This window comes from Sitophilus oryzae, unplaced genomic scaffold, assembly GCF_002938485.1.
Source record: "Sitophilus oryzae breed Bouriz unplaced genomic scaffold, Soryzae_2.0 scaffold_576_pilon_pilon, whole genome shotgun sequence".
Classification (NCBI taxonomy): Eukaryota; Metazoa; Arthropoda; class Insecta; order Coleoptera; family Curculionidae; genus Sitophilus; species Sitophilus oryzae.
Genome location: NW_022147169.1, coordinates 1,411,181 through 1,424,945, shown reverse-complemented (window position 1 = coordinate 1,424,945; position 13,765 = coordinate 1,411,181). Strand labels below are relative to the sequence as shown.

Below are 13,765 nucleotides of genomic sequence, written 5' to 3'. Positions count from 1 at the left end.
GGGTCTTTTATAGAAAATTCAATATATCTACAAGTCATCCTAACATAAATCAAAGAACTATATACTTCTTCGTTTTTCTTAATAAAATAATAAATACTTACTTATTGAACTATTGTAGATAAATTAAACAAAAGTATGCTGTTATAAATTTAAAGTCCATAAAGTAATGTCGATTTTGAAAATAGTTACTAACTGTCACTAGAAAATTGCCATGGCGACACCAGCCATCTTGATTGCTATTTTATTGAAAAATCGCTTTTTATTCCAAATCTGAGCCAGATAGGTATAGGAAACCCTAATATAGTTTGAAAGAGCATTTAACTCTTTCTTGCTTCGACTTATTTAAAAAAATACATAGAGTTGCATTTGAAATAACGAAGTTTTTATGTAAAATAAATATTTAAAATACACCAGAAATTTTTGATACCCCTGTATATATTTAAGGAAGCAGTCAAATTTTTTAGTAAAGTTTATTTCTCTGGCTTAAAAGTTAGCACAAGAATTAATTCTAAAAAGTAATGTACAGGGTGGGTCAAATTCGACGCTTTTAAATGGAAACACCCTTTTCTATAGGAGATAGACAAAAACTAATATCGGTGTCTGGAGCTCAATTTTTGTCAAAAACATGATGGTGAAAACCGCACATTGATATCTGTTACCGTTTCGGAGTTACGGGGTGTTTTTCAAAAATATGCATTTTTAACAAATCGCTGTAACTTTTTTGCTATGGAAAATTTTGTATTTTTATGAAAACATTTCCAAAGCACCTTTTTACGTAGAATTTAATAGTTTAAGTATAATTTTTTTAAAATTAATAATTGAGAATTGTCAACAGAAAATTTAATTTTTTATATGGGACATATTGCATATTTTTAATTTATTGAAAAGAATTTAAAATTACCTTTCCAAAAATATAACACACTTGATATTTTGCTCGATTCCTCTTCGAGATATAGAGTATATAAAAATTCGCCTGCTTTAAATAAGTAGGCTTTGAACGGCACCGGCTGTAATGCAAAAAAAATTCTAGCTGTGAGCGTCAATTAAAACGAAAATAATATTTGCTATGAGAGATGCAGAATTTTCTAACAATTTAAAATATATTTAACACACATCAACACATTTAAACTATATCTAATAACAATAAAAATAAATAGCAAATCAAGACATGAGATTTTGCTACAGGTGTTCGACATATCGACCGTCTTCTGTTATGGACAGACGGGGCAGTTTTTGAACATTTCTCGCGGAATTCATTAACTCAGTGGGGGTGAAAGATACCCTATCATAACTGCTAAGTACCGTATGATCGAGAAAAAACGGCGTCCAGTTGGCTGGGAAATGACGATCGATGACATTTCCCATATAAATTTACATTTAAAATGACAGCGATCTTCATTTCCCAGCCAACTGGACGCCATTTTTTTTCGATCATACGGTATTTTTAATTCTTGTCTAGATTATACGGAAGAATAAGGAACCTTTATTCTTCCGCAAATATCCATAGGATTAGATCCATGGGCACTAAGTCAGGCGGCCTCGACGGCCAACGGCTAGGATCTGGGTTAGCTATCCAATTATTCTTGAAATTGGCTGCAAAATTTTGCTGATAACTTCAGCGTTCAAAGGCGGTGCGTCGTCTTGCTGGAAAAATATGTTTTCGAGTTCCATTAAGGGCATATCATCAATAAGGGGTCCAAAGCCTACTAGTTAAAAGTGGCGAACTTTTTAAAATTCTGTATTTCGAAGGGGATTATAACAAAATATCAAGTGTGCTATATTTTTGGAAAAGTAATTTTGAATTCTTTTCAATTAATTAAAAATATAGAGGGTGTCCCAAATAAAAAATCAATTTTTCTGTTGATAACTCTTAAATTATTAATTTTAAAAAAATTAAAATTTAAAGAAGGCATCCATTTTTCTCAAAGAGACCTGGTTCAAATTAAAAAAGTAGAAAAAAGACTCAAAGTCTCGGTCTCAACGTTTATACAATGTTAACTGCTACACGTGTTTCGCTCATATACGAGCATCATCAGACAAATACAATTAAAATTAATCCAAATACACCGTTCACATTTTACAATTAAAACAACACTGAAGTTCCAATCAAAACAGTGTTGTTTTAATGATGCTGAACGTATATTTGAGCGAATTTTACGTGATAGCAGAGCGAACATTGTAACAAACGTTGAGACCGAGACTTTGAATTTTTTTTCTACTTTTTTAAATTAAAAAAATTATACTTAAACCATTAAATTCTACGTAAAAAGGTGCTTTGGAAATGTTTTCATAGAAATACAAAATTTTCCATAGCAAAAAAGTTACAGGGATTTGTTAAAAATGCACATTTTTGAAAAACACCCCGTAACTCCGAAACGGTAACAGATATTGATGTGCGGTTTTCACCATCATGTTTTTGATGAATATTGAGCTCCAGACACCGATATTAGTTTTCGTCTATCTCCTACAGAAAAGGGTGTTTCCATTTAAAAGCGTTGAATTTGACCCACCCTGTACAGGGTGTAGGCAAACTTTTTTATGCATGCATATTTTAAATATTTCAAAAACCAAAGCTTCCAAACATATTAAATCCTTATATAATGCCTTATTTTATGTCCAGGAATTCAAAAATGAAATAAAATACCGGGTGTTCCATAAGAAAAAATATAACTTTGGTATGGATCTTAGTTCTGACACACCCGATACATTTTAAAGTCATTTTAAATTATGCACATTGTCTTCCCACATATACCAATAAAATATTTTGTTTCTACATCTTTCCGTTTTTGTATAATTAATCCAGGCGTATGAGGTGCGTCACCCTGTATGTATTATTGAGAATCAGAAGGCTAAAACAGAAGCCCATCTAGAGAACTGCTGTCAGTTCTATAAACGTTTTTTCGTTTTAAATAACAGACAAAAGGTAAGGTAAATATTAGTATGTTTAGACGGGGTTTTAGTCCTTTTGGAACATAGGACGTACGCTTGGAATAGCCAAAAATTATTAAAACTGATCCAATTGCAAAGTTAAATGTAATATTTTATTTAATTATTCCATAAATATACGGGGTGGTCCGAATTGTAGTCCGGAAACTTCGGCAGCATATTTTGCAGATAAAAATAAGTAAGAAAGTTCGTATTAATGTATGTCCTAAAATGCTTAGTTTCGGAGATACAGGGTGTAGAAATTTCATTTTTATTTGATTTTTTTCCAAATAATTTAGGAAGCCACGTCACTATTTGGATGAAAATTGGTGTCTGGGAGTTTTTTGACATGAGAAATTTGATTTTGACGTCAATATGATTCCTACTTGTAAAGGGCGCCACCTTCATATTTTTTAACTGGTTTGAAGAGTAATAATTTTTCGTCCGAACCTGTATAAAACCTTAGTATAAAACTACTGAGTAAAAAAAATATACATTTACGACGTTTTTTACGCAAATAAGTTCTCTTGCTAAAAATCGCTACAAGTAATGGTTCTCGAAATATTTGGAATCAAAATTTTCGATACCTGTCATCATTGACATAAATTAAACATGTTGACTAAATACTTATTAGACTAAAATCATAAATTTGAAATGTTTTTGTGCCAAAAGTTCAACAGAAACTGTTTTATCATAATTTTTTCGCAGAAAAATTTATGATTAATTTAAAAAAAATAAAAATTTCCCATATTTAATATTTCAGTCAAATAACTATTTGACGTGTTTATTTTTTGTCAATAATGACACGTATTGACTATTTCCATTCTAAATATTTTGAGAACGGATGCTCGTAGCGATTTTTAACAAGAGATATTTTTTACGTAGAAAGTCACGGAAATGTATATTTTTTCACAGTAGTTTTATACAGGTACTGAACGAATAGTTATTACTCTTCAAAACAGTTAAAACACATGTAGGTGGCGCCCCCTACAAATAGGAGTCATATTGACATCAAAATCAAATTTCTCATGTCAAAAAAACTCCCAGACACCAAATTTCATCCAAATATTGGCGTTTAGAAATTATTTGGAAAAACTCGAAATAAAAATGAAAATTCAACACCCTGTATCTCCGAAACTAAGCATCTTAGGACATACATTTATACGAACTTTTTTACTTATTTTTATGTGCAAAATATGCTGCCGAAGTTTCCGTAACACAGTTACGACCACCTTATACATATATTTCCTATTTCCTAATAATACTGGAACATATTTTTTATAAATTATTCTGTTTTTCACTTACCCCAACAACATTTAAATAATGTCGTTAGCACATAGACTAATTAACTCCGCCTTTGTTTCAAGACATACTCTAAATGACAAAATGTAATCAAAACACTTGTACTTGGGTTCATTGGTGGCGTTAAATCTAATTACATTTTTTTTAATTAGATAACCTAAAAGAATATATTTATTTTTATTATAATTATTTTACTTTATTCATCCTGTAGTTAGTTCCATGTTCTGTACAAAACGTAGGTGACCTCTGGAATGAACATTTACAAACTTATATGGTGACATGATCAAAATCAAAAATTTAAGAAATATACATAATTAGTTAAATTGAGTTTCAATGGAGACATATGGTGAAAAAAATTGAAACGCTAATGGCGTGTGAGTCAATGTTTATTTTTGATATGTTTTAATCTCAGAAAAGAAATTGTCTAAATTTTAAATTACTTGTGTTTGGAAACAGAAAGTAATGATAATAAAAAATCGATTTTGCTCTATTATTGTCTATTTTTAAAATTACTACGACATTTCTTTGCTATAATTTTTTTTTGTTGTTTGTCAATTAGCATAATAATTACGCTTGTTTTTAATCAATACAGGGTGATTCAGATTTTACTAGAATAACTGCAGGTATCTCGATAGAACAAACCGAAATAATGATAGTTTGTATTATAAACCATACCCCAAAAACGCTTCCGCTTGGAGTAAACTGGCGCCAAAATTTGAATTATTTTTAGGTTTTTATTTTATTACTCCTAAGCCAGAGGATCTAAATACGCAAGTGTTTGGTTAAATACTAAGGACAACGTGGCTGATATGTGTGAAAATTATATAATAATAATAATAAATTTGTATTTTTTTCTGATACCTTCCATCTTTTTGCTAACTTTTCTTGTTCTTAAATTTTTTTGATATGTCGCTTATTAGTTTTCGAGATACTCCACAAAATTCCGGACAAAGCTCAACTGCGTTCGAAAAATGTTACTTAATTAGCAGCATGCCGCTGTATGAAAAATAATTCAAATTTTAGCGCCATTTTATTCCAAGCGGAAGCGTTTTTGGAGTATGGTTTATAATAATATTATAATAAAAAGGAAATACCACTCCTGCAACTCCCAGTGGACGATTCCAAGAACGTACAACTTTGAGCAATAAAAGTATTGAGCAATAAAAAGATTGGAAGAGCGAAACGCTTGCCCAGCAGTTAAAAGACCATACCATAACTTGGTATACTGATGCTTCCAAAACCAATACGGGAACAGGGATCGGAGTATTTGGGTCGAGAGCTAAATACTCCGAACCAATGGGCACTTACCCTAGTATCCTACAGGCAGAAATCTACGCTATCGAAAGATGCGTACAACTTATCTTAGATAGGAACTATTGGAGACAAGAAATAGCCATCTTGTCTGATCAAGCAGCGTTAAAAGCGATCAACTCAGTTTTATAATCAATTCTATAATTGGTTTTAAGAATGCATCTGAGATGCTGAATAAATTAGGTTAGCGAAAAAGAAAACAAAGACCTCCTACTCTGGGTGCCTGCTCACCAAGGGATAGAAGGCAATGAAAAAGCAAATAATCTAGCTAGAAAAGGAGCGAACACTCCACTAACTGGACCGTTCTGCTTTCCAAGTGGTAACCAACTCAAGGCGGAACTCAAGAACTTGGAAGATTCCTCCTCACTACATTCATGTACTTCTGCCTCAGTTATATTTGTTAATATTAAGTCAAGAGTGTTGCCCACCTGGTTTTTCACATTGTTAATTGAATACAGATCTTCCTGGTTTAAGTAAGAACAATCTTCGGATTGTCACGGGGTTTTTAACAGGACACTGTCTCCTCAATGAACACCTCAGTAGATTGAAACTAAGAAGAAACGGCGAATGCAGATTCTGTGGGGAAGATGGGAAAACACCAGTACACCTCATCACTGAGTGCGCCGAGACGACAACCATTCGTGCCATGAATTTTGGTACGACTGATATTGGAGTACTGAACTACCCTCTATAAAACCGTCCCAGATACTGGCTTTTGTCAAAGCCCTGGGACTGTATGATGAGTTATAACTCAAGAAAGGGGGACACAATAGATCTGTAAGGTCGCAGTGATTAACCCCCCTCCCACTAATTCTAATTCTAATGGTTTATAATACAAACTATCATTATTTCGGTTAGTTCTATCGAGAGAGAGATTCCTGAAGTTATTCTAGCAAAATCTGAATCACTCTGTATATTTTGAGTCCGGTCTTGTTTGCATTTATGCCTTCTTTATTTTTCTTTCGCATTTTTTACTAGTAGGCATTTATTATTAAAAGAGTAAAAATCATGCCTATCTAATTTTTTAAAAATGGACATTTTTTAAATTTATAGTATTTTAAATTTTTATTCCGCAAATATTTGCATTTTTATTACATATCTATATGGCTCTTTCAACGGTAAAGTACCAGACAAAAATCATTACAAACAAAAAATACTGTTATAATTTAAAACCCATATCTGAACTCCAGAAGCAAACTAGGTATGTTAGGTCACAAAACACAGTTTTGAGAAAAACGAATTGAAATGAAGAAAGAACGAAGTTCCCCCTCAAAAAATGAAGCTCTTTTTTGAGGTTCCTAATTACTCAGTTATTTTTAATTGTAATATTGTAATATTTGGTATATGACTAACTTATATTTTGAACTTAAATGAAATAACACAGTTTTTTAAATAAATTATACAAACATTTTTTGGAATGACTTAAACATGCCAATTTTGGACTTAACGCAGTTTGCTTCTAGGGTACAGATATACAATATCTAGATCTTTAAGGTCGCAGTGATTAACCCCCCCCCCCTCTCATTCACTCTCACTCGTTGTTCATTTTCAATTATTCTCCATCTAAATAAAAGAATAATATACCGAAACGATAATAAAAACGAAGAAAATTTATTTTAATTTTAAAAAGTTTGGTATAGAATCTTGAACACCCTGTTTGGTTTAAGATTACAATATTTATAGCAAAGTAAGTACAGACCAACTATAGTACATACCTAGTATAGTTTTGATTTCAGGACATTTCTTGTATTTAAAAAAAGGTTGTAAAAGATATTTTTTATTTATTTTTTAATATCGCTGAAACTATCAAAACATATGTAAAGTGATCAGAAAGGAAGCCAAAAATGCAATAATATACAGAGTGTTCCATTTAAAAAAAAATCATCGCCATCCACTCAAACTTTTTTGAGCCACCCTGTAGTAGTTTTTTATTATAGGATGATGCCCGGCACTAATGCCGAACTCTGTATATCATACGATCTAGCCAAAAAATAATTTAAATAAAACAAGATAAAAACTTTTTAAAACATATATATCCTATAACTATATTTAACAAAAAATGGTAGTTTTAATAAATTTAATAGCTTCTAGTTTTTATAATATATAAACAAAACATGATAACCTCTCTTAACGCTGAGATAAGAATAATTGTACTTATTAAAATAATTTATTCACTGAGTAGAAAAAAACGCACGTGTATATCGTGTATCAATGAGATTCTTCCGTTTTAAGAAATTCTTTGTACTTGTCTTCTTTCATCAGCTCTGATAGTTCAGTCTCGTTGGTCAACTCCAATTTAAACAACCACCCTGTAACAAATTACGTATGTTTGGTTTGGTTTGGTTTCGTTTTTTTATTAAAACACAACTGATATTTTATTATCTAAAATAATTTACTATAATCGGCAAACACAGCCGTACTATCCTTTTCTCGAAACAATTCACAACACTCTTTTTGACCCCCTTGTGTTTCTAAAAAGTGGCTCATCCCTATAACTTTTTTATTTATTTTTCAGATAAATAAACGATATTTGGTACGTTAGTAATATGAGGTAAATCAGGATTGATTGACGTATTCAATTGTTGTCGGTCACTTCCTATTTCACCGGAAATGACTGCAACTTTTGATTTTTAAATGGCACCTTCGATATTTTTTTTACTTTATTCTATAGAAAATGACATTCTGAATAGAATGACATCTCATATATCAATTTTTGGCAATTTCGCTTAAAGAAAAAAAAATAGTATTTTAAATATTATTCTAGAGTGTCATGGCTGTGTTAATACCGAAAATTTGACTCAAAATACTAAGTATGTGTTGTACCAAACTATTCAACAAACATTTCCGGTGAAACAGGAAGTGACAGAAAACAATTGAAAACGTCAATCAATCCTAATTTATGTCATATACTAACATACTAAATCTCGTTTTTTTTTCTGAAGAAATAAAAAAGTTACAGGGGTGACCCACTTTTGAGACGCACCCGGTAGATAATAAAACAATTATCAACCCTCTCCGGGGAAATAAAATTAATAAACATCAAATTACAAAAATATTTTTACGAAATATTTCCATGTTTTTTCCTCATTTAATGAGAATAAATCAAATTTCGAAAACCAATACATCATGTTGCGACAAAATATTATTTAAAATGTTTTGGCAAAGCCGCAGGGGGTCATCTCATATCAATCAATTACATCACAATCAAATATTTGTAGACCGCTTAAACAAATTACTGCAGCAATGAACTTTTCAACTTTACCAAAAAAAATATTTGTTCAGATTATTCCATCGCTAGTAAATAAGATAACATAATGAAGAAAAATAATTGTTTGGTTCGTTTATTAAATGGCGTGTTCCCAAATTATTACTACAGTATATCCGGTGAAAGAATATGAATCGTGATTTGTTAAATGGGCATCAGTCACCATTCAGCCATTTTTGTGTTTTTAATTTTTTTTAATCCTACATTAATCGTACTACTTATTAAAAGGGCCTCCTCTGTCCTGACTGACTAAAGATGAGCAAAATTGCGATTCTCCAATCGCAATTGAAACTGTGATTGCGATTTTTAAATCGCAGCGACTGTAACCTGCGATTGCGATTTTAATATTTACCAAACCAAATTATTCTTAAAAAATGCTTTTTCTAAATATGCCAATGAGCCACCCTCGTTCCATTTGAAAAAATTGAGATATGTTAAAAATACGATTTGAGCATATTTGAACTGACCAGAACAAGATGCAAAAAACAATAAGCGATATTTTCCAAGGCATCTTGATTAAAATTAGCGTTTTTAACACAGCCATGACATTCTAGATTGAAATTTAAAATACGATTTTGTAAGCGAAAATGTCAAAAGTTGCCAATGATTGCTATTCTATTCGGAGTGTAATTTTCTATTGAATAAAGTAAAAAAAAATACCGAGGATGTCATTTAAAAATCAAAAGTTGTAGTCCTTTCCGGTGAAACAGGAAGTGACTAAAACAATTGAATACGTCAATCAATCCTAATTTATGTCATATACTAACATACCAAATCTCGTTTTTTTATCAGAAAAAAATAAAAAAGTTATAAGGGTGAATTACTCTTGAGAAACACCCGGTATATTATGATCGTGGCCCTAGAAAAATAATACCTTCTCTATAAATAAATAATATCAAAATTACATTCGCAACAATATCGCAAATCGAAACTCCTAAAAATTCAAACTCTCAGATAGAAATCCCGGTATTAACAGTTTACAAAATCACAATCGCAGCAAAATCGCACATCTCAACAAAGTCGCAAATCGCAGCTATAGTGATACTGGTTGCCTAAATTGAAACTCGCAAATAGAAGAAATCGCAATCGCAGTTTCCTATGAGAGACAATCACAGGTTGCGATTGTGATTTTAAAATCGCTGCGATTTAATCGCAGTTTGCCATCTCTCCTGACATTCACAATGTTATTATAGCTCGCAAAATTTTCGGAGATATTATAAAGCCGTTTTTTTGTGATCATACGGTACAAATCTGGTGAAAGCGAATAAAATTATTTATTAATATTATCTACAGGGTGGTCCGAACTGTATTCCGGAAACTTCGACAGCATATTCTGCAGATAAAAATAGGTAAAAAAGTTTGTATAAATGTATGTTCTAAAATGCTTAGTTTCGGAGATACAGGGTGTAGAAGTTTCATTTTTATTTCGATTTTTTCTAAATAATAATTTTTCTAAATAAGTAACGTCAATATCTGGATGAAAATTGGTGTCTGGGAGTTTTGTGACACGAGAAATTTGATTTTGATGTCAAAATGACTCCTATTTGTAGGGGGCGCCACCTACATACATGCATTTTGACTGTTTTGAAAAATAATAACTTTTCGACGGTACTTGTATAAAACTACTGATTTAAAAAATATACATTTCCATGACTTTTTACGTAAAAAATGTCTCTTGATAAAAATCGCTACGAGCAACCGTTCTCAAGATATTTAAAATGGAAATTGTTAATACATGTCATTATTGACAAAAAATAAGCACACGTTGAATAGAGTTACTTGACTGAAATAATAAATTTTTATTTTTTGAAATTAATCATAATTTTTTCTGCGAAAAAATGATGAATAAACAGTTTCTGTTGAACTTTTGGCTCAAAAAGATTTCAAATTTAATATTTCAGTCTAATAACTATTTGGTCAACATGTTTAATTTGTCAATGATGACAGGTGTTGGTAAATTCAATTTCAAATATCTCGAGAACCATTACTCGTAGCAATTTTTACCAAGAGACCTTTTTTATGTAAAAAAAATCTAAATGTATATTTTTTTACTCAGTAGTTTTATATAGGTATGGATGAAAAGTTATTACTCTTCAAACCAGTTAAAGCATATGTAGGTGGCGCCCTCTACAAGTAGGAGTCATATTGACATCAAAATCAAATTTCTCATGTCAAAAAACTCCCAGACACAAGATTTCATCCAAATATTAACGTTACTTTATAAATTATTTGGAAAAAAAACGAAATAAAAATCAAATTTCTACACCCTGCATCTCCGAAATTAAGCATTTTAGGACATACATTTATATACTTTTTTACTTATTTTTATCTGCAGAATATGCTGCCGAAGTTTCCGGAATACAGTTCGGACCACCCTGTATTTACTATAAACCACGTACCTTTGTCATAACAAGATGAGTTAATTAAAGATGGAGTCTCTTCCACTGCTACATTTTTCTCAACAACTTTCCCACTGAGCGGACTGTAGATTTCGCTAGCTGCTTTGACACTTTCTAGGGCCCCACATTCATCTGCCAAAGACTAATTTTAAGAATAAACGAAACGAACGACATATGGCTTGTTTTACCTTTCTGTTTAACCACCGTTCCTACGTCGGGTAGCTGAGCATAAACTACGTCACCCAGGGCTTCCTAAACCAAAATCATCAAAATTTTCGTATACAGGGTGAGTCAGGACCCCAGTGTATCAAAAAAAGGTTATATCAAAATTCTATATATGTTTGATATTTTTACTCCTATCTTGTTTATAAAATAAGCTGGCAATAGTAATCTACATTTTAAAATTATTTCATAGATACATAAGTTATATCAATAAGTATAATAATAAATGCAGGAAGTTTCTCGAAGCTTGAAATTAAGAAATAGTTCTTTTTTATAAATTTTTTTTGTATGTGGTGTTTTGTTTAAAATACATCCTTGTTTGCTTTGTATTATTACATACTGTTTTTTTTTAAATAAAATAACTCAATTAGTTTTTTTAAGTTTTCAATAGTTTTTTCACAATATTTTGGAGTAATCACTTGTCTTTTTTTCGCAATATTTTGGAGTAACTATTAATTTATTTCTTTGTAAAATAAAATAAACTACTTTGAAATTAAAATGACACATCTATAACTGTCAAGGATTTTGTAGTTATACATAGTTTTAACGATACAGGGTGTTAAATTATTCAAAAATTAGACGACCAAACCTATTTTTCCAAGGCTCCTTGATTAAGAATTATTAGTGTTTTTAACATAGCCATGGCACTCTAGATTGAAATTTAAATACGATTTTTATTAAGTGAGAATGTCAAAAGTTAACATATGATATGTCATTCTCATGATATGTCAGAATGTCATTTTATGTTAAAAAAATACCGAGGGTGCCATTTAAAAATCAAAAGTTTTAGTAATTTCTGGTGAAACAGAAATTACTAAATAGATAATTTATGTTATATACTAACATACCAAATCTCGTTTTTTTATCCGAAAAAATAAAAAAGTTATAGGGGTGAACCACTTTTGAGATGCACCCGGTATAAACATCAATTTTATATATAAAAATTATTTATCAAAACATAAAATTGGATGAAAACTACATTCATTTATTATTTATTAAAAAAGAGTGTAGAACAAAATATGCAGCATTCTCTTAAAAAAAATGTATGATCCCTGTAAGTCAATGATTTTTTTTTAAATGTGCACATCTATACAATACACATTTCCAAAATAATTGGATCGAAAATCTCAAATAGAAAACTTGATATAGAGCTTTTTGGAACACTGGGTCACCTTGTACATATGAACTATTTTTGATTACCTATTGAAAATTTATGCAAAGTTTAGAGAACAAAAAACCTCCAAGATAATTATTGTTATGTAATGCAAAACTATGAAGATTGTAAAATACATGCAATACTTATTGTAATACTGTTTTTATTTATTAGAAACTCCTGCAAACTTAAAATTATGTGGATAAGAAATTCTAATTTTAGCACACATGAACATCTACATGTGCTCAGAATTATCTTGAATTAACAGATTAATATTTACAATAGCTTTTAGTTCTTAATTACCTGTGCATAATCTGAGATCCCTACAGTTCCAATTTTACCATCTACCTGCACCCATTCATGCTTTGCGGTGAATAGTTTCTCTAGAAAATATTTTCTAAATTAAACATGGCAAAACTAGAATGTACTACAATAAGGCATCTTATTATCATGCTTAAAATTACGACACATCTTTAAAAAGACGAACTCGTGCTTCCTCACCTGAAAAAACTGATAAAGAAGTATGAAACGATTTCAGGTTAGAAGATTTCGTAAAAAATTGGTTGTTGTGGAAAACTCCCTTTGAAAAACTGCACCAAATACGTGGAACCACTGCCATTTTAACTGATAAGAAAACCAGAATTAAATTTTGACCGCTTTTATCACAAATTCGTTCAAATACTGACCGATTCTCGGATTCCGTCTAGTTGGTGTAGCAAATTTAAGTTATCTTAACAGCTCGGTGTCATAAGTCGTTTATTTTTAAAATGACGAAATTTAATTACTTAATATATTATTCCGCCTTAAAATTATGTTTAGAACACGAGAACGTCTTCGATAAAAATTTAAGAAAAAAATAAATTCAATTTAATAACCTCTAAATTTAAAATCTTTGACATTCTTGACCTGCGCCATCTTTTAGAAACTTTTTGTATTTTATAGTTGAGCAACGCAGAGGCGTAGCAGGGGGTATGCTTGTTTAAAACTAGTTTAATGGAAACAGAAAAATAATAAATGGAGAACGATAAAGGAAAAAGTAAGTAAAATTATCTTTTTTAATTGTAGAAATTGGTAGAAATTAAAAGACATTTTAATATTAAGTAAAATATTTATTGATAAAACTAAAATAAAAATAAATTAGCTGCATGGCAAAAAAATGGCACTACAAACAAAAATAAATAAATATAC

General features: G+C 30.6%; 2 protein-coding genes across 3 annotated transcripts in view; both read right to left on the bottom strand.

Moving 5' to 3' along the window:
* LOC115887487 (putative uncharacterized protein DDB_G0291812) overlaps window positions 1-4,292 on the bottom strand; it is a 43,507-nt gene extending 39,215 nt beyond the window's left edge. The window contains exon 1 of the mRNA XM_030906939.1: window positions 4,231-4,292. The gene's annotated coding sequence lies outside the window, so the exon portion shown is untranslated. The remainder of the gene's footprint in view (window positions 1-4,230) is intronic.
* Window positions 4,293-7,568: 3,276 nt separating this feature from the next.
* LOC115887495 (glycine cleavage system H protein, mitochondrial) lies at window positions 7,569-13,471 on the bottom strand. Of its 2 annotated transcripts, XM_030906953.1 has the most exons (6): window positions 13,264-13,471; window positions 13,079-13,201; window positions 12,881-12,960; window positions 11,391-11,454; window positions 11,203-11,334; window positions 7,569-7,847 (listed from the first exon to the last, which is right to left on the bottom strand). In XM_030906953.1, the coding sequence occupies exons 2-6, from the start codon at window positions 13,194-13,196 to the stop codon at window positions 7,747-7,749; spliced, it is 495 nt and encodes a 164-aa protein (XP_030762813.1). In that variant the 5' UTR covers window positions 13,197-13,201; window positions 13,264-13,471; the 3' UTR covers window positions 7,569-7,746. The 2 variants fall into 2 exon arrangements, with proteins under 2 accessions (XP_030762813.1, XP_030762811.1); XM_030906951.1 differs by having other exon boundaries at window positions 13,079-13,465.
* Between the last annotated feature and the right edge of the window lie 294 nt (window positions 13,472-13,765).